Raw genomic sequence first — 22,036 nt, forward strand, 5'->3', positions numbered from 1 at the left:
TATTTTATCAATTTACATAAGGTTATATTAAATTGTTATTATAAATTCATTGACTACCTGAGCAAGGCAGGTTCTTTACAAGTACAAAGATGAAAAAGACATAGCCCTTGCCTCCCAGGAATTCACAATCTTCTGTGTGCAACAGTTGTAGACTGTGACAAGTCCTTTAATGGAAACAGAGTGTAACAGGAACAGGGGGAGACGGGATCAGTTATACCTAGAGACATCTCAGAAGGTTTCTTGGACGGGATGATCCCTTTCAGCCAAAGGACGTTCTCAATCAGGGGTACCAGTGCCCAAATTTGAATCTTGAAAAAAGAGAGAGATGTCATCGTCTCTGCCACTTCCAGGTAAGTGCTTGGTCTGAAGATGAAATGTGACAGCTCCTGCCCACGTGTTACCCAGGTCACTGATTCTGTGCCCATGTCTCCTCCCCTTTGTCTGCTTTTGCTACATTATAGCATTAGAGGAGTATACCATGAGTGTAGTTCAGGCCATATACTTGATCTGGGAATCCTAAGGAATGCTGGCTTTGATTCTTCCAAACCAGCCAGCCCTGGAGGTGGGACACAGGATGTCAGGACATGCCAGAGAGGACAAGAAGAGGGAGGACAAGAAATTCCAGACAGTTACAGTAAAACCCTATTCAGCTAGACAGGGGCAGAGAAATTCTGGCCTGACATCCACAGTAATATTTTATCTTGGAGGCTGGCTGGGAGGAAGGGTATAGGTATGAGAAAACAAGTTTTCTAGAATAGAATTTAACTCTTTCAAGGCCTAAACCTTGTATTTTAATTATTTTCTAAAGAGTTTGGATATATCTTTTCTACCATCTTAAGCTGACTATAGAGAACACCACCTTACTGAAAGCTGGAAATAAGCTTCATTCTTGGGGAAGAGGGTGCCGCTCACATTGAATGCTTGCACTGAGCGCCAGAATCTTGACTCTGGTCAGCAGCTGATGTCTGCCTGGTCTAGAAAGACATCTTTGACAATATCTGAAGGACTGTTTTTACTGGCAAGTGTATATAGCCCATAAAAGGATGATCTGGGAATGATGGAACCCAACCTAAGGGTGAGACCATATACTGTTTACCATTCGGAAAACCCAAGCTGATACATCTATGAGGCAGACTGTAGACTATGCTCCAAGTTATGTAGTATGAGGCATCTTCAAAGAGTTCTTGGAAAGATTCACATTATCTTTTAATTCCATTTTTCCGTGAACTTTTTGAAGTACCCTTGTATTAATAACCAATTCTTTCTCATTAGGAGCTGGCAAAAACTCTAGCCAGGTGTAGTGGAGGATAACCTGTTTGAAATCTTGTTTTGTGAATCTTGGTTAGTTGCTAGTTTATCTTCAACTCCTGCCCTGCCCTTGAGTCACACCTGTATGCACTGGAATGCATGCGTCTTTGAGTGAGGGCTTATAACCCAGACTGCTGAGAATCTCCAGTCTCTATCTGTAAATACTCCACTTGATTGATAAAAACAGTCTTCATCCAGGGCATTTTGTTTTTATCCAGTGCTTTTGTGTTTTTTTGTTTTGTTTTGTTTTGTTTTGTTTTGTTTTTTAAAGAACTTTTTTTTCTGCAACAGAGACTTTTGCAAAATGTTTGCTGCCCATAGGGCTCTCTGTGGTGTTGCTCTTTTGTCTCTCCGATTTGAGCATTGTAGGATAATCCTGCTTAGGTCTTTCTTTGCTTAGGTCTGTGTTGTCTCTGGAATAATTTCCACATTGGATCTGGACCGAAAAATCTCATTTATCTCTTCATAATTCCTTAGACTGTGATCTTTCTTGTATCTTTCACGCACCTTATCTGGCCACAGATGCTTGCCTTTCTGTGGTTAGTGAAGCCTTCCTTGCTCATTTTGTTCCCTCTGCCTGTGATGCTCTTCTGCCTTCTTCGTCCGGCTACTACTAACCCAGGTGTCCCTGAACTCCTAGGGTTAGCTAAGGGCCTCTCCTGTGTGCTCCCATAGTACTTTGTATGTATCTGTTAGTGTATTATATTTAACTTACATGTTTATGTGTTTGTCTCCCCGCTAGGCTGAAAGTTCCTTGAAAGCAAGGAGGATTTCTTCTTCATTTTTATTCTCCTTGAGCCCAGCACAGTGTATGGTACATGGTGGTATCTCAATAAATGCTTATTGAGCAAAATTCATGTTCATTGTGCTTTTGAGTGTCTCTTGGGGGGCACTCAGCCATATTATAGTTGGTTAAATTGAGAAAAGTACGGCATCGTAACTAATGTACACTCTGTTAGGAATTGCAGAACTAGTCATTAATTAATTGTATCTACATCTTGAACACTGTTGAAAAAAATTGCTGTTTTATTATAACCACCAATCAACTTAAATTGCTAATACTGTGAATTGTGGTTCTGTAAGAAATTAGAATGTCACGACCATATTTTCTCCTACTCCTGCATTTTGCTCAAATACAGAATCAAGGTGTTCGACAAGTGATTTGGGTTTTCCATGGTGTAGTGTTTTCAGCTAAATCGTTTGCTCCTTACCAGTTGTGCTCCTCTTTATAGATAACTTCACTTAGACCAGCCACCTGTTCTAAAATTACCTTTGTCTCTTGCCTGCTTTTATTATTTATTGACATCCTGTTAGGAAGTAGGAAGGTGATGTTTCTTAGCTTTATTATTATAGGTGTTCAGTAGGTATCTATTATCTCACTGAGTGGCATTTTTCAGACTATTCTCTATTTCCAGACCTCAGTGCCCAGGAAATTCTAGGACCCTGCACATGTGTTTTATATTCAGCATAAGGAAGAATCTGGTTGTCCAGAGGATGATCTAGTAAAACATATTATAAATTCCTTTTTATCAGCAAATGCTTAATTTCATGAGAGTAAATGAATTAGTTTGCTAGGGCTACCATAACAAAGTACTACAGACTGGGTGGCTTAAAAAAACAAATTTCTTTCCTCACAATTTTGGATGCTAAAAGTCTGAGATCAAGGTGTCATCAGGGTTTCTTGTGAAGGTCTCTCTCCTTGGCTTGTCTTCACCTGGTGTACCCCCTTCCCCATGTCCTAATCTCTGATAAAGACACAAGTCATATTGGATTAGGACCCACCCATACAACCTTATTTTACCTTAATTACCTGTTCAAAGGCTCTATCTCCAAATACAGTCACATTCTGAGAGACTGGGGCTTAGGACTTCAACATATGAATTTGGGGGCAGGCGAGGAGAGACACAATTCAGCCCATAACAGTGAATAATACAGCGATTGAAATATCCCACTCAGATATTAAAGATATTCCTAGATTGCTGAAATGCTTTTCAGTGACTTTTCAATAAATATATGTTTCCTTTTTTGCCTTTCCATAGCTCCAAATGCTGCTTGCCTTTCTGCTCATAATTTTACCCTTGCTGATTTCTTGAAGTCACGGGCCTCCCCAGAATGGCTGGTGAGGAAGGAATATCAGTGCCGCTCTCCTTTGGAATTCTAGGATAAAAATTTTGTCAGGAAACAAAAGCGTACTTAAATACTTTCCTTTAACCTAATAATAATAGCAATAACGATTATGATGATAATGGTACATTTATCGAATGCTTTTGGGGGGGTGTGTCACTGTGTTGTAACTTGCACAGCAAACCCGCAAAGTAGATGTTATTGTCCCTTCTTGATATATAAGGAATCTGAGTCTCAAAGAGATGAAGTAACTTGCCCTGGACACTTTTTATTTTTCTATTTTTTTTTTTTTAGGGCACCTGTTTGGTTCTAAAGGACTGTCAGTTGTGAGATTAGAACGTGGGAAAGAAGTGAAGGATGTATGAAGTTCATAGCCACTCAGCTTGTTGGTGGCAGTCTGAGAACAAAGGGTCCCAGAGCTATGGACCAGTAACTCCAGTGACTAAGTTCCACACACGTAGATGTCTGAAGGCATAGCACAATCTACCTCTTAAACTGGGTCGATTGACTCTGGGTTACTTTAGGCCAGGAGCTTTGGACTATGGCATTGATTGAATAATGGTTGTCATGGCAACCCTCATTCAGAGGTGGGCTCAAAAGAAAGCTTCAGGATAGGCAATATGAATGCTAGGAAGGTAGATTACCAAATTTGTTTTATTATGGGATTATAGGAAAGTATTACTGGGACAACTTGGAATAAACTAGATCAGTGGTTCTCTACCCTCACTCAGTATCAGAATAACCCAGGGAGCTTTCAAAAGCAAAACACCTGAGTTTTGCCCATAAAGATCTTTATTGAGATGGGTGTGGGCCTTGACATCTGTAATTTTAAACAGTTACCAGAGTAAATCTGATACACACCCAAGGTTAAAAATTAATGAGCAAGGCCAGCGGTTGGCAAGCTATGGCCGACTGGACAAATCTGGCCCACTGCCTGTTTTTGTATGGTCCATGAACTAAGAATTATTTCTACAATTTTAAATGGTTGAAAAAAAATCACAAGAATAATAATATTTTGTGACACATGAAAATTATATAAAATTTAAATTTCAGTGTTCATAATTTGAGTTTTATTAGAACACAGTCATGCTGATTCATTTACTCTGTGGCTGCTTTCATGCTACAAAGTGAGTTGAGAAGTTGTAACAGAGGCCATGTGGCCCACGAAGCCTAAACTATTTACCATATTGCCTTTTATAGTAAAATATTTTCTGACCCCTGAGTTAGGCTAACTAGAGATCATCCACAGAGCTGGTTTAGAACTTAAAAAGGAGACATAGGTTTGTGTAACTTGTGTGTTGCATTTTAATTCCCCATGGGTTTTTTTTTCCCCCTCTTAGCAGAGGGAGATTGATCTGTAGCAAGTTTTTTCTTTTTTCTTAAGGTTACTGTAACATAATTGATTGTACATATTTCTGGGGTACAGCCTTGAATGTCAATACCTGTGTGTAGCAAGTTTTTTCAGCAAAATTTTTATCAAACAGGATTGAAACATATACTTTTTCCTTTAAAACACAAGAGTACAAAGAACATAATAGAGTCATTAAAAGAGTCTATAGAACAAGATGGCCCAGAGAGCTTTAATACCTGAATGACTCCTAAGTCCCTTCTGACATCCATTTCCTATTGCATCTTCACCCCCTCACCCCGCCCCCTTTTTTTTGTCTTTTCCCCATCCTTCTGTTCCATATTTATGATTGACAGCTGGGTGCCTGAGAGCATTTCCTTTCCTTGATTCAGTGTTGGGAAAAAGGTAAAGGGAATGGTGTTTATAGAAATGATTTTAATATAAAAATATAGTTAAGGGCCGGCCCGTGGCTCACTCGGGAGAGTGCGGTGCTGATAACACCAAGGCCCCGGGTTCGGATCCCATATATGGATGGCCGGTTTGCTCACTGGCTGAGCGTGGTGCTGACAACACCAAGTCAAGGGTTAAGATCCCCTTACCGGTCATCTTTTAAAAAAAAAAAAAAAATATATATATATATATATATATATATATATATATAGTTAAGCAAGATTAGGAAAATACCACTGATTTTCATGTTGGTTTACTTCTTTTACCTTCTACTTGCATCCACTTGGATTCAGAAAGCAAAAAGACATTAAGGTTAGGAAAGTTAACAGAAAATGGAAAACAACTGAGAAAGATAAATCCCTAACATCAGGCTGTGTTTTGTACGGAAGAGCAGCCACTATTTCCTTCCAAACCAGCCTGTCCAGTTCACAGTAATGATCCTAATCTTATGCTTGGGCGCACCACTTTAGGCCTCTGCTTATTTTGTGTTTACTTATATTTTGATGGTGGGGGTGGGAGGAAGCAAGAGGTTGATATGTATTTGCCAGTTTTGTGAACATATGATCCTATGGACCTTTTTAGAAATAATGAACATGTATCTGTTGAACTGATAGGAAAAAGTATTTGATTTCCAAATACAGATGCTCCTCAATTTATGATGGGGTTATGTCCCAATAAACCCATTATAAATTGAAAATATCATAAGTCAAAAATTCACTTAATATATCTAACCTACCAAACATCATAGCTTCACCTAACCTACCTTAAACGTGCTCAGAACACTTACATTAGTCTGCAGTTGGACAAAAATAATCTAACACAAACCCTATTTTATAAGAAAGTGTTGTACATCTCACGTAATTTATAGAACACTGCACTGAAAGTGAAAAACAGAATGGTTGTACAGGTACTTGAAGTGTGGTTTCTACTGAATGAAAAATCCTGAAGTTGAACCCTTGTAAATTGGGGACCACCTGTAGTTTATTATTAATTATTGGATGATAGTTTTCAGTGACCTAGAGATTCTCCTTGTGAAACTGCTTGGCGTCTTGGGTATTGTAAGCAAGGCCACATTCACAGTAACATTCTCATTTTTATCCTGTCCTTCCCCGTCATAGTACAGTGGCTACAATCCCAGGCATATTTATCCTACAGCCACCTGGAAGGAAGCCAGTAATGTCATTACAGATGGCAGTGTGCTCAGATTATCTTAGAAAAGCATCATCTCTGCTACTAATTAAGTTTCAGGAAGAATGATGTTCGTTTTTCTATTAACAAGCATTTTGGAAAGGCTGAGAGCAGATATGTGAGAAGCAATCTTCTTATCTTCTTATCTTCTGAATTCATGGTTAAATTTAATTGTCCTGCTCCTAAGTTTGGAACACTGTGTGCTGGATGGTGGATGGTTTGGGGAGGGTAAAAAGTAGGTAATATTTGCAAACTTTGTATTTCATTCTGGGGCCTCACTTTATTTTCCTTTTTTTTTTTTTTTTAAATAGGGTTCTATACATTGGCCTGGCCTGTAATACAGCTCGCTATATTTATATTTCCTACCTGGAAAATGCCTGGACTGTTCTCCCCATGGAAGTTCTTCAAGGTGAGTAAACAGCTGGGATTAGAATTACTTCTCTACCTGAGTTATGACTGTATAAAAAAGCCCAGTGCCTTTCAGCACTGATTCTACAAAGGAAGGGTGGAGCTACTTTTTTATATGATTGAAGTGGTTGTTAAGGGAGAAATGACGTCAGGGGGGCTGGTTCCTCAGTTACCCTGAGAGCTGTTCTATGTTGAGCCAAACAAAGCTTGATATGACCCACACCCTTGTGATTAAACAAAGAAAGAGGAACTCTAAAATAAACTGTGTGCAATTGTTAGACATCTAAATGTAGTATTTAAATATAAAAGAACTTATCTTTTAAACGTGTTGGTGTTTTTATTTTTGTAGGTTAACTATACTCATTAAAAAAAGACTGTTGTCATAATTATTTTATCTGTTACTTTTATCACATCTGGTGATTTATAATTAAAGCTTTATAGTCACACTATTGTTTTCCCATGAACCTTTTAAACTTTACTCAAATATCCTGACTTGAGTTCCTCTCTTTGCTTCAGTGTACTGTTTCTCATCAAGATATAACTGAAAAAATTTCTAGGAGACTCCTGTCATGTAAGCCATCAGGCTTCTAAATGATTAATTGTACTAAACAGTCTGTGATTATATACAATTTCATTAGCTTTATAGATTTCCATTATTATTTTCCCTAATCCTAAGGATCCAAATGAAGTATAATCAACATAATTAATTTCTTATCATGATGAAAGATTGAAGATTTCAATCTTTTAAGATAAGATTCACAATTACCCGTCTAAACAGAGTGTACAAAATGCAAGCTCCTTAATCAAATCCAGTCGTGGCAATGAAAAAAAGAACTTATCCTAAATGAAAGGGGATATAATTTATATTTACCTTATAATTATAAAATTCAAATGTATGCACACTTTAAAGGTGCTTTTCTTAGGTCTCATACAATGGTGTAATAGGTGAAAGGAGATTTTGTTTACAAAAATACAGAAAATGGAAATTTTTCTTATAATAAGAAATTGTTGTTTGTAGTAATTAGAACTCTGGAAGGGTCTTGAGGTGAGGCACACATCTCAGCATTGTGTTATTTAAGAATAACAAAGCACTAAACATGAACTACAGGAAGGAATCGTGCAATAACAAGGTCTATGCAACACAATTCTTAGGATTTCTTACCTTTAGTTACTGTTCTATCCTTTCCTGGTTTAATTGCTTTGTTTATTGGTGAGCAAAAGTGTGCAAACTCTATAAATAAAGATTTGTATGCCTACAGAAAAGAAAGCATATTGTAATAATATATGCATATATCCTTTTCTCCTTTTAATTTAATATGAATTACATGGAAAAGGACAGTTTGCGTGACTCAAGAAAGAGTATCCATGAAATGGTTAAAGGAACAACAGAAGAATTACATGAGAGGGGAAAATAAATGCTGTTATGAATTTTAAAATTCTTTTTTTCCTGTTAGTTTATTGAGGATGTATTAAATGGCTACTCAGAGCCAGGCAGCTTGCTGGTTGCTGGGAATGTAATAAAAAAAAAATTAACTCAGGCCCCAAGGTCTTACCATCTGTTCTGGAAGCCAGATGTGTAAACACGTAATTACTACACAGTGTGTTAGATGGAATCATAGAAAAATGTACTAGATAACAGACAAGGAGCTTGGTGGAGGAAATAATTAGCTTTTGAAGTAGGGTGTGGGAGGATGAAATTTTATTGAAAAATTCTGTAAGGAAATCACATAGCTGGATTTTGAAGGGCAGATAGAAATCCAGCATGTGGTCTAAAAAGTGTGGGCATTCTGGCATAGGAAAGAGTCATATGCCAAAGCACATAAGGAACACAGAATGGTATCTTCAGAGAACATAAATGGTGTGCCGTGGCTAGGGCTCAGTGCATTTATCATTTCAAGCTGCCAAACCAGAACATATTTTTATAATACTTGTATGCACCTCAGGGCATATTATCTATCCTAGGATTTAGGGAGCTGGCCATGTTCTGAATCTAAACAGGAATTTTGCTTCCCGTGGCAGGCTACAATTTATACTTCTGTTTCATTTTATTTCCCCCTGCGCTAGTTACTTATCTGAAGCATGCGAAAAAGAGGATCTGTAAATAAAGTCATCTAGTCCAACAGAGGGCTCTGTGACCAGTTTCCACAGAGCTCTTTGTTTCAAAAGCTAGAGGAGATGGTTTCATTCCCTGGCAGAAGTGAGTGCTGAGTATTTCGGCTGTACAACAAAAACAAAATCCCTTGCCTTTGTTTGACCCATGCCCTCCCCACAGAAAACAGTGGATCATGCATGTGGAATAAATCCTGTGTCACAGGATACACTTCTGACCAAAAAGGTTTGTTTTGCTAGTCTGGATTCTTCTACCTTTACAAGGCTTGTCCAGAAGACTTTAAATTCCCTGTTCTTAAAGGAGACTTACGCAGGAAATGATTATAACAAAACTGAATGATTTAATTATGGGACAAGCCCACTGTCACAATAGATACTCCTTAATTTCTTGACTGGAAATGTTACCTGATGATTACTAAAGTCTTGGGAAGGGGAAGGTTGGGAAGTGGGATGTTGTCCCTCATCATTGACGATCTTTGACACTGAACAAGCAGCAGCACGTCCATTCTTTGATTCCCAACCAGCCCCACACAAGAGGGTCTTCTTAAAAAGATGTAAGTAAAGTCTGTCTCTTCATCCTTTCAGTTCTTCATCCCCACACCATCATGAGAACTAGTACTCCCTAGTGGGCAGCTGAAGGGGAGGAACACAAGAGATGTGCTCTATTCCCTATCTCTGGCGCCCATCCCTTCCTTTTTTGAGTGGCATGTAACTAATGGTGGAATGATTAAGTGCTAAACTAAGTAACACAGTCCATAATGAGAACAATTCAGAAAAGTGAGAGCTAAGTGTGTGATGTGATTGTCAGAAAAGGATTCCTGAACCAGAAGACATTTCTAATAAATTCTAAGTCGACAAAATAATTTCTATTTTGAAGAAAATGTTTTATAAGAACTTTTGGTAATGGTAAAACATGGGGTGGCACAGAATAAAATTGCTCTATTACAATTTATAAGGCAACGAATGGCACCATATAAAGTAGCAGAGGACATATTTCTTGCCCAAAAGGACTCTTCAACTTATTTTAAAAAGAGACGGTGGGTCTAAATGCCTAAAAACATTGCTGGATGGTGGTGGTGGCGGTGAGGAACTAGTTTATATTTATTTTTCAAGATTTCATTTAAAGAACCCATAGAAATTTTCTCTTTTACTTTTATACAAAAAACATTTAAACCTTCATGATTGCAACCAGGAATATAGACATTGGATAAAAATCAAGCTCAGTTCATTTGTTATGCTCCTTCCTATGCAGATATCGGTTGTGAATGCTAGCAAAACTCAGAGATGAATGTGATTGAGATTATTCTTACTATTAAAATGCATTTGTGGAGAGTAAAGCCAGCCCAGGGGCTGCTATAACTAAAGAAGTCCTTTAGAGTCACTTGAATGAATGGCTTCAACACTGAGGGGAGACTGAGGTCTGGGTCAGCTACCTGTCTGTAGGATATTCTACCAGTGGGAGCTGGGTTGAGATTCTGATGAAAAATGGCTTTTTAATGTCACCAATAGGCGGGCTTGAGCTGACATTTATGAAGCCTTACTCTGTCTTATTTAGCTTGCCTATTCAGCTGAGTGGGAACCATGTTTTTCCTTCTCTTATGTTCTGCTCTAAGAGCATGAAGAAATATGCAGCCATTATCTGACAGTGGAAATTCTAGATATGATTCCAATCTATTATCATTCATATTGGAAATTTTCTGTCTGGCCTATCCCTTGAAACACAATTAACTTGCTACATGGATATGTAATGTAGACAAATGCCCTAAGTTAAGCATTTAAATTGATAAATTGGCATACGAAAGTCATTAGTGTTACTGTTAAAATTAATTTTTAATCAGAATAGTCTTATAAATTGTAATACAGCAATTTTTTTCTTTGCCACCCCATGTTTTACAGTTACTGAATGTTCTTATAAAACATTTTCTTCAAAATAGAATTTCTTTTGTCCATTTAGATTTCACTAGAAATGTCTTCTGGTCCAAAAATCCTTTTCTGGCAATCACATCCCACATTTAGTTCTGGTTTAGCACTTAATAGTCCCCAATTATTTTACAAATACTAGTTTTATTTCCTAACTTAGTTTAAACCCTTGACCACAAGGACCATGCTTATGCTTTTTGAATTCAGAGATATACAATAGGAAGATATATTATAAATGCTTGTTATTTGATTTTACAGTCCTCTGTATCATTACTATAGTTGGTGTTTTCTAATTTTTAAATCTCTTGAATAATATGGGAAATTCTATCTCAAAAATTTATATACATCTGAAGAAAACTTGAAAACCCAATTTAAAAGCTGAACCTTCAATATGATAGCTCTTCCTAGGATGACATCTTGCCATCTGTGGCACATCTCTAAAAACATCAGTGTATTTTGATCATGTACTTACATTCCCATCTCATTCTCTATGCCCACCTCAGTCTATAAGTTAGTTCAGGCGGCTTACCAAAATGTGCAATAATCTAGAAACTGTAAAGTGCTTAGGTTTGAATTATACTATCTAGGTTTGAATTCCAGCTTTCCTACCTATAAACTCTATGTCTTTGGGCAAGATGCATAATCTCTCTAAGCCCTCGGACTCTTGAGCTATAGAAGAGGTTGATAAGAGTATTCAATAAACTAATCCATGTAACGTATTTAGCCCAGTTCCTGACACATAGTTAGCCTCTAATAAATGTTAGATAATATACAATAACAAAAAAGTAATATAAATCATAAGTAAATAAAAATCAGGACCAGGGGAAATGTAATTTAAGAAATTCTGTTCTAAGAGGTTAAACTGCAATTATGCATTAAAGCCTGGCCATAAATTAGGCTCTGAGGCCTGGTAACCAAAGCATAAGGGAAGCATGATAGTCAGAGCACACTGTTCTTAAAGTTATCTTTGGGGAAGTGAAATTTTTACTGGCTTTGATATAAAAGCAATTCTCATGTATGGCTTCATGTGGGAAAACACTGAGTATGTAGTATACAGTACTGCCAAGTCCTGACATTAAACACACTCAGTTTTGGGTGATAGTCTCCTAAAATCTGATTTAAGGTATGCCAAAGGCATAATGCCAGCATGTAAAATTCATGAAGATGAAGGTGAAGGCTCCAAAAACATTGTTGCATCAGTTATAGACTTTTTTTTTTTTTTTAAAGCAACTCACTTCTTTTTTTTAAACTTGCAAGTTAAGCTTATAGAAAAGGCCTACTATTTTATTTCCTCTGTCCGCTTTTACTCATATATGGGATTTGGAAGATTTCTTCAACCTTACCGTATGAGTCCATTTCTGTTGCTTATAACAAAATACATGGAATTTGGTATTTTATAAAGAAAATGAAATTTATTGCTTACAGTTTCTGAGGCTAGGAACTCCAAAATTCATGGAATACTTCTGGTGAAGGTCTTGGTGTGGCTTCAGTGACACAAGGTAGACATGGCAGAAGCACAGAGACAGACTCTCCTCTCACTTCTTTTAAAGCCCTCAGAACTATGCCCCTGACCACCATTTTAAACCCATTCACTATGGCTTGGTCCTAGAATCTAATCACCTCTTTAAGGCTCCACCTTTCAATTACCATAATAGGATTTCCCACCCTCTTAACAGTCACAGTGGGGGCCAAGTTTCTAATACAGAAAATTTGAGGGACTCAATTCAAGCTTCCGTGAGTTTTGGTGGATGTAATTGAATCCGCTACACTTACCTAGCGTTCCTTTTATCCATAAATGCTTTCTTTCTTACATCCCAACATGCAGACCAATGTCTACCTAGTTTCAGTACAGTGTCCTTTTGTTCAGCTGCTGTTGTGTCAAGCCCTGTGCTGGGTGCTGGATATGTCTGTTTTCCTCAAGGAGCTCAGCCTGCTCCTCTTTCAGGTAAACCTTGCCCCTTTTCACTTACCAGGTTATAAGCTCCCTGGTGGCTGGGGACACTTTTTGTATGTTGTAATATTCTCAAAGTATAGCAGGGTATGAGAGAAATTAAGCATTTTGAGGTATAGATGCTCAATGTTGTTGAATGAATGCATGAAGGAGATTATTGCAGTGCTGTACAGTGGTAGATATGGGAATGCTGGCCTTTAACAATGATTGATACGTTGCTTATATAAAGTCTTTCATGCTGCTGCTTCAAGGTCCATCACTCTCTGTAGGCTCCTTTGCTATTTTAGGAAGGTCCATTGTTGTTGGTAGCCCCAAGTCTAGCAGAGAGACTGGCTTGCTATTCACCTATTTCCTTTTCTTCATGGACATACAGATAGACTCTATATCCCAGCCTCCTATACAGTTAAATATGACTGTGTGACTGATCCTGGCCAGTGGAGACTGAGCAGAAATTATGTGTGTCACTTCTAAACCTGAGCCATAAAATGTACATGTGCTATCCTCTTCTCCCTCCTCTGTCAGCTGGATATCCATACCTGGGGTAACCAGGTGTTGAAGATGGCAGAGTCTCTGCAGCCTGAGTCTCTGAATGACTGTATGGAGCATAGCTGCTTCTCCTCCTGTCTCATGCCCATTGGATTTTATGTGAGTGAGAAAAGAAAACGTCTAATGTGTGAAAACACTAAGATTCCAAGGTTTATCTGTTACAATAGTTAGCATTAACCAATACAGACTCTTTTTATTGCCTGCCCAATGGAGGCCTTTTGTTAGGAAGAACAGTCTTTTATGATTTTCACCAGGTTCATCTTTCAGAAGCTTTTTTTAATCTCAGCATTTGAGAGGTACACTAAACTAATTCAGATGTATGCTTTGGTTTTTCAATGGAAAACTTTTGTCACTGTTGATTCTGTGTGCCAGGGCTAAGGGGATACTTATGTTTTGTTCAGTGAGCATAAGTGGCAGAAGCAAGAAAAACAAAACAAAACAATACTAGTTCCCCAGTACTTTGTCAGTTCTCATTCCTCCCAGCCAATTTGATGAGATTTCCCCAAGCTAAGCAGCATTTTACAAAGAGCAGCTGTCTACTTGAGAAGAAAGGATTTTTTTTTCTTGCTCATACATGCCATTTATTAGAGCACTCTTGTGGACCAAGACTGAACAATTTTGAAATGCATGTTGCAGAATCAGATACCAGTGTTGAATATTTTAAGGTAAAGAGTTATTTGGGGCATATAAAAAACTTGGTAATATATATGCTATGTCAGCTCTTTAGGAAGGGATCCATTTTAGCAAGGTATCCGTTTTTTAAATTGGTAGATTGTTGGGCACGGCACGTTTGATAATATCAACAAAACCTCTCAAAGTAGATGGTTACATTTACTATAGAATACTTTTAATAGCTGTTATGAGGACATATAGTATAGTACTTAAGCACACAAGTTCAGAACTTTGGATTCAAATCCTGTTCCACCGTGTTGTCCGTGTGACCTTGGACAAGGCACTCTAATCTCTCTGTGCGTTTTTGGAAAATGAAGAAAAAATAGTACCTATTATTGAAAGGAACAAATGAAATAATCTGTGTAAAACAGCATAATTTCTTGTAGAATAAGATGCTATAATAATATTATTAGTGAAAAAAATAATGTTAATTATTTTTAGTATCTCAAGGTTATTTAAATGTAACTTATCCCAAAATAATTAAGGTCGTGGCAGTAGGTAATGTGGAAATATCTCTTTGTTAGGCTTCAAAGCTAATCCTGAGGACCCTAGTAAAGGTTAGGAAGGAATGAGAAGCTAAGCTTGTCTGACCTATTTGGTCTTTGAGTCATTCATTGTCAGTCAACATATTAATTAAGCACCTATTAAGCGAGCTGGTGTTGAATTACCACTTAAAGGTATATCAGTAGTTTTAAGACAAGTAGCCAAGCAAGGGTTAACATATATTGCAAGGAGATTCAGTTTGTGTACAGTTGTTACTGTTATCAGTCAGGGGGTAAAATATTTGTATTTTTACTGTCATCTACCAGTGTAGTTACATCATACTTAAAGTTTAAAAAATTTGTAGTTCTAATATAAACACATTTATCCGTGTCACTAAATAAATTTGCTTATTTCATCACATAGAGAATAATCATCTATTACTTTTTCACAGTTCCCTAACAAAAATAATGTAGAAGCATTTTCTTTTCCTAGCTTATGATATCTTTTATCCTCTCAATTTTCTAAGAAATTTGTTTTAGGTAGCACAATTGCTAAGACTTCCTTAATCTTGTCTTATAAATATGGGAAATGGTGAAGGGTTTTTAGATTTCCAGGTTGCTGTTTTACTATTTTAAAACTAGAGAACCAGAAGACAACTGTAGTTAAAAACACTGGCAAAAGTTTCAGGTTATTAATAAGATTACTAGAAAGTTGCATTTCCAAGTTAAGAACAAGAACTCCATAATGGTCTTTTGTACACAGGTGATGTTACTAACCCAGTCCCTCCTTATGGATTGCTTAGTTTTGCAAGTTTCTTTTCTAGGAAGTGGGATGGATTTAATTGATTCTTCCATTGACATGATATTTTGAAATAAGTCATTTCAGAGAAATCAATTTTAATCCCATATCTTCTCTGAAAACTGTTGGAGCATACAGGCAGAGTAGCTTTCATTCTTCTACTTTTAGTACCAGAGAAAATTCTCTTACTATATGCTTTACTGTTTTTTCCTTTAGTTAATGCCCTGAGTTACTTTAAAGAATATAGTTCTCAGTTAATCTAATTAGTCCCAAAAAGCAATAAAGAAACTCCAGAAATATAACTGTAGAGAACCTTGTACAGAACTGCCACTTAACACCAGCCAGCAAATTCTAAGAATAATTTAAAAGCATCCTGACTGAAGTCATCCTGCTGGAAATGCTTTAATTATCTTAGAAGACTCAAAGTTTTAGAAAAATGCTTTGAATTTTGAAGGAAAAAAAGAGAAACCCTATTGTTGGAAGATTTTGTGTATACCCATACCCAAACCTTCACAGTTAAAAGAATAACTGCTAGAATTATATTTGATCTAGAATTATAACAAAAAAATATATTTTAATGTTTTGGTCACAACATACATAGGTCCATCTTTGTCTGCTTGTAAATCCTGCAATCGATTGTTCAGACATAAGCATAACAGTAGATTTGGCGGCACCATTAAAGTTAACTTACAACCATTTGACATGGTTTCAGGTCTTTGGTGATTCATCTTTATGAAATGATTTCCAAAACTATGTTGGATTTTATTATTGAATCTAATTAATTTTGAATGAATTATTTTATTTCCTGGACTGTTTGAGTTTTTTCTAGTGTCGTCAATGAAAAATATGCATATCTGAAAAGAAATCGAGTTAGCATCATCTTTAATAATATAAATCAGAGTATTTTAAAATGTTCCCATTATATACTATTGTGTCAGCACTCATAATTAAGACTCTATCCAACTATTATTCAATTCTGAGACAGCTGGCATTATCTTGAGTTTTGCAGTTGCTTAAACAGATAAGGCATGCTACTGCTAATCATCTAGTAAAATACTAGTCCATTTTTCTGGGTAGAAAATAACCTAGTTGAAATGATGACCAAATGAAATATATGTAAGGCCTAAGAAAATTATTTCAATGTTTCTCAGTCAGCTGTGAGGCATATAATCTAATATATCCAGTAAAAATAATGTTTATTTCATTACTGATCTTCTTAAGTAAGATCATCCCTGGTAATATTTGATTATATGGCAGACATTGTGAACTTCACCTTGTTGAGTACTGGATATTTTTGTTTTCCTATAAATATTCTTGAGCTTTGTTCTGGGACAAAGCTAAGTTACTTGGAGATAGATAGATAAAATGATCCTTTTGGGTCTTGCTTTTAAGGTTACTTAGGTGAGACCAGGGCAGTGTTCAGTCTAGGGCTAAGAATTTCATAATTCTAACACAAGACCCTTTTGAGTACTCTATCAATCCCAGGAATCATGAGTTTTCCCAGGTTGGCTGGTGGGAACAGGTACTATTCTCAGCCTCATACGGGTTCTGAGTACTGCTCTCTGTAATACTTTTAGGTAGTTCTTTCCTGGCTTTGGGTAATTTCTACACGTGCTTCTGCTGATCAGTACTCTGTTGAATACCTTAGGGGAACCCTGTGTAGATCTCTGGAGTTTTCTCTCTGTGAAGCTCTCTCCTCTCTGATATCGTGCCCTGGAACTCTAGCCACCTTGGTCTCCCTAGACTCTGGCTAGAGTCTTCACCACATTGGTTCTACTCTGTGGCCTGCAGCTTTCAGCCTGTCACCAGGCACTAAGCTGGGGCTTCTCACTTGTTTCCCATCTCTCAGGGGCCACTGTCCTTGTTGCTGATGTCTAGTGTCTTGGGAACCGTTGTTTCATATATTTTGTCCAGTTTATTAGTTATTTGAAGAAAGAGGATAAATATAGTCCCTGTTATTCCATCTGGCCAGAAGCAAACTAATGTTAGATCAAATCTTAAAAGAATATTGATCTTTTAGTTTAATTTTCCAAAACATAGGTTAAGAGTTTCTGTTAATATTATCTCTAAATGAGATTATTTTTTAGGGAGGGAGGCCTGACTTAATCTACATGGAACCAGATGATTTCTTAATCCTCTCCAGCTATAAAACCTGTTGTGACGTGTCTTTTTATTAATTTTAGAAGTAGAGAGTAGAACTGTGGTTACTAGAGGGAGGAAGCAGGAGAGGGAAAAAGAAGGGGGAGGGAGAATAGTGAAAGGTTGGTTAATGGATGCAAAACTACAGCTAGATAGGGGAAAAACAAGTTCTGTTGGTGTACAGTAGTGCTGGGCATCTATAATTAACAATAGTTTATTGTATGCTGTCATATGCCTAAAAGAAAGGAGCCTAAACGTTCTTATCACAAAGAAATAAATTTTTATGATGATGAGTTTGCTAACTACCCTGATTTTATCACTACACATTCTATACATGTATTGAAATATAACACCGTACCCTATAAATATGTACAATCAATACATCTCAATTAAATAAAAAATCTTTTTATTACATTTAAAGCAGTGCCTTAATGATTTTAATCCAGATGGTGCACAGTTGCTATATATTAAAATGACCTTTTGACCTTTTTTTTTTTTTTACTTGATATCTCCATCCTCCCTGCTGCCTAACAAATGGTGAAGATATAATGAAACTGGTAGTGAGGCATTACAAATTGTCTCTACACTGTTTTGGAAAACAAATTGCAACTATATATTAAAAAGCAAAAAATTGCTATATCCTTTGAATCATTAACCTTACTTGTAAAATTATAGCCAGTGTAAATAAATACCTTAGAAGGTATGTAAAAAACTGTATCTCCAAAAATGTTAACCACGGTGCTAATTATAAGGGGAAAAAATGAAAATAATCTTAATATCAAAGTAGGTACCCAATAAGGGATGAATACCCAGAATATATAATGAACTCCTACAGTTCAGCAACAAAACCAGTTCAAAAATGGGCAAAGGACTAGAATAGACATTTCTCCAAAGAAGACATACAAATGGCCAATAAGTACATTAAAAGATACCGAACATCACCAGTCATTTGGGGAAGGTAAATCAAAAAGACAATTAGATATTACTTCATACTCATTAGGATTGCTATTATTAAAACAAAAACAAAATAAGTTCTGGTGAGAATGTGGAGATATTTGATCATCTCTATAGACAGTGAAAAAGCATTTGACAAAATTCAACATTCATTCATGGTAAAGACTCCCTACAAGTTAGGTATAGATGGAAAGAATCTCAACACAATTAAAGCCATATATGATAAGCCCACTGCCAATATCATCCTGAATGGGGAAAAGCTCAGGAACTAGATAACAGTGCCCACTCTCACCACTCCTATTCAACATAGCGTTGGGAGTACCAGCCAGAGCAATCAGAGAAGAGAAGGAGATAAAGGGCATCCAGATTGGAAAAGATGAAGTCAAACTGTCCCTGTTTGCAGATGAGATGATCCTATATATTGAACAGCCTAAAGCCTCTACAAAAAAAACTCTTAGTTGATAAATGATTTCAGCAAAGTTGCAGGATACAAAATCAACACACAAAAATCAGTAGAATTTCTATACTCCAACAGTGAACATGCAGAAAAAGAAATCAAGAAAGCCTGCCCATTTACAATAGCCACCAAAAAAATAAAATACTTAGGAATAAAGTTAACCAAGGATGTGAAAAATCTCTACCAAGAGAACTACAAACCACTGTTGAAATTAAAGAGGACACTAGAAGATGGAAAGATATCCCATGCTCTTGGATCAGAAGAATTAACATTGTGAAAATGTCCATATTACCCAAAGTGATCTACAGATTCAATGCAATCCCCATCAAAATTCCAATAACATTTTTCTCAGTAATGTAAAAAACTACCTAGACATTTATGCAGAGTAACAAAAGACCATGCATAGCCAAAGCAATTGTGAGCAAAAAAAAAATAAAGCTGGAGGCATAACACTACCTGACTTTAAACTATACCACAAAGCTACAATAACCAAAACAGCATGGTACTGGCATAAAAACAGACACAGATCAATGGACTAGAATAGAGAACCCAGAATCAACCCATACACCTACAGCCATCTGATCTTTGACAAAGGCACCAAGTCTACACACTGGGGAAGAGACTGCCTCTTCAGCAAATGGTGCTGGGAAAACTGGGTATTCAAATGTAGGAGAATGAAACTAGACCCATACCTCTCACCATGTACCAAAATCAATTCAAAATGGATTAAAGAATTACATATACATCCTGAAACAATAAAACTCCTTAAAACATAGGGGAAACACTCCAGGAAGTAGGGATGGGTACAGACTTCATGAATATGACCCCAAAAGCACAGGCAACCAAAGGAAAAATAAACAGATGGGATTATATCAAACTAAAAAGCTTCTGCACAGCAAAAGAAACAATCAACAGAGTGAAAAGACAACAAACAGAGTGGGAGAAAATATTTGCAAAATATACATCTGACAAAGAATTAATATCCAGAATATACAAGGAACTCAAACAACTTTATAGCAAAAAAACAAATAACCCAATTAAAAAATGGGCAAAGGAACTGAATAGGCATTTCTCAAAGGAAGATATATGAATGGCCAACAGACACATGAAAAAAAATGCTCAACACCACTGAGCGTTTGGGAAATGCAAATCAAAACCACATTGAGATACCATCTCATTCCAGTTAGGATGGCTAATATCCAAAAGACTGAGAATGATAAATGCTGGCGAGGTTGCAAAGAAAAAGGAACTCTACTGTTGGTGGGACTGCAAAATGGTGCAGCCTTTATGGAAAATGGTTTGGAGGTTCCTCATACAATTACAGATAGATCTACCATATGACCCAGCTATTCCACTGCTAGGAATATACCCAGAGGAATGGAAATCATCATGCTGAAAGGATACCTGTACTCCAGTGTTTATTATAGCACTATTTACAATAGCCAAGAGTTGGAACCAGCCCAAATGGATGAACAAAATGTGATATATACGTACAATAGAGTCACACTCTGACACATGCTACAGATGGATAAACCTTGAGGACATTATGCTAAGTGGAATAAGCCAGACACAAAAGGACGAAGACTATATGATTTCACATACATGAGGAACTCAGTGTAGTCAAATTCACAGAGAAAGAAAATAGAATGGCGGTTGCCAGGGTTTGGGGCGAGGGGTGAATGGGTATTATTGTTTAATGGGTAGAGTTTTTGTTTGGGATGATGAAAAAGTTCTGGAGGTGGATGGTGGTGATGGCTTTACAATGTTTTAAGTGTTCTTAAAAGTGTACAATTAAAAAGTTGAAATGGTAAAAAAAATAGGTACCTAGTTAAGTAAATAATTCACATTCTAGAAAAGAATGACCTTCGGAGTGCTGACCAGACAGTCAGCACCCCCACTCTTCTTCCTCTTTAGGAGTGACACACGCGGCCATCTGGGCAGCATGCATTTCTTACCTCAGTGCGGCCGTCCCTCCTGAGCTGAGGACGTCTGCCCAGGGCATCCTGCAGGGCCTTCACCTGGGTCTGGGGAGAGGCTGTGGTGCCATGATCGGAGGCGTTTTAGTCAATTATTTTGGTAAGAATCGCTATTTTTTCCTTTTTTTTCATGAAAAATCATTTTTCATCCACACCTCAATAAACTGAGAAATCCGATTACTCCTGAAGATCACCAGAAGCTAAACTCCAGTATCCATGTTCTCTTTCTACATGTCCTGGTAGTCATAATTGGAAATATTAAAGTGATTAGGGGCAGCCTGTAACTGTGCACACTCCTCTGACAAACAGCTTAGAGATGCTAGACAGATACCTCACAGGAGCCAAACAAGGGAATAAGCATATGTGATTTTAGTGTGAATAAAGTACCCTAAACCCGCTGATAATAATGCTAAAGAAAATTCACCAGTGTTATTCCATCAAGAGATTTTGAACTGGAAAAATATCACTGGTAATGTCACTGCATCCGTGATAACAGAATCTATCTGCCTTGTCTGATCTCTCTTACTAAGAATATAAGGGCTGGGTTGAAAATGAGATTATTCTGCCCCAGGGATCTTGACTGCTCAGCCATCTATGGAAGGTGGGCTCAGGGATGTGTGAATTTATAACACTATTTGAGCTCTGCTCTTCCAACTGCAGATTAATACAGCTGTTTGTTAGTAGTCAGGTAAATGATCTTTATGAAGAGGAGAGCACTACTGAATTTTGTGTATCATGGTGAAAGGCACTCAGACAATCCTTTATAAAAGCAATTTTATAATTGATCAACAATAGATCCAATACCAGCATCTGGGTCTTCTGACACCTACCCACCCCTGTGCTTTTCCCATTATATAGAGCTAATGGGCAGCCACTTTCCTCTGGTTCATCCTTTGCCTTCAGCTTCATGAGAACATGGACAGTTATGGATGAGGGCTATCTGCATTTCCTGGAATTACTCTGTGGAGTGCTCTGTTTGTTTTCACAGGGGCTGCTGCGACCTTCCGAGGAATTGGCATGGCCTGCCTGGTAATCCTTCTGCTCTTTGCCCTGATCCAGTGGCTGGCAGTGCCAGAAGAGGATGAAGGTAAACATTCCCATTCTTCCTTGACGGTGCTAACAGTTCAAGCCATGGGGAATTCTACACATGCCCCTCAGAAACCCAGAAGTAGTAACAGAGTGTACAACAGGCCTACTTGGCTAGA

General features: G+C 37.3%; 1 protein-coding gene across 2 annotated transcripts in view; it reads left to right on the forward strand.

The window, feature by feature from the left end:
* MFSD6 (major facilitator superfamily domain containing 6) overlaps positions 1-22,036 on the forward strand; it is a 51,590-nt gene that overhangs the window by 26,082 nt on the left and 3,472 nt on the right. Inside the window, exons 2-4 of one of the 2 annotated variants that reach the window (XM_063074589.1) lie at positions 6,730-6,827; positions 20,770-20,931; positions 21,820-21,918. In XM_063074589.1, coding sequence (XP_062930659.1) covers positions 6,730-6,827; positions 20,770-20,931; positions 21,820-21,918 — 359 coding nt within the window. Of the gene's footprint in view, positions 1-6,729; positions 6,828-13,041; positions 13,058-20,769; positions 20,932-21,819; positions 21,919-22,036 lie in introns of those variants that run through there. The other variant, XM_063074598.1, reaches the window with a different exon arrangement.

Source organism: Cynocephalus volans, chromosome 1, assembly GCF_027409185.1.
Source record: "Cynocephalus volans isolate mCynVol1 chromosome 1, mCynVol1.pri, whole genome shotgun sequence".
Classification (NCBI taxonomy): domain Eukaryota; kingdom Metazoa; phylum Chordata; class Mammalia; order Dermoptera; family Cynocephalidae; genus Cynocephalus; species Cynocephalus volans.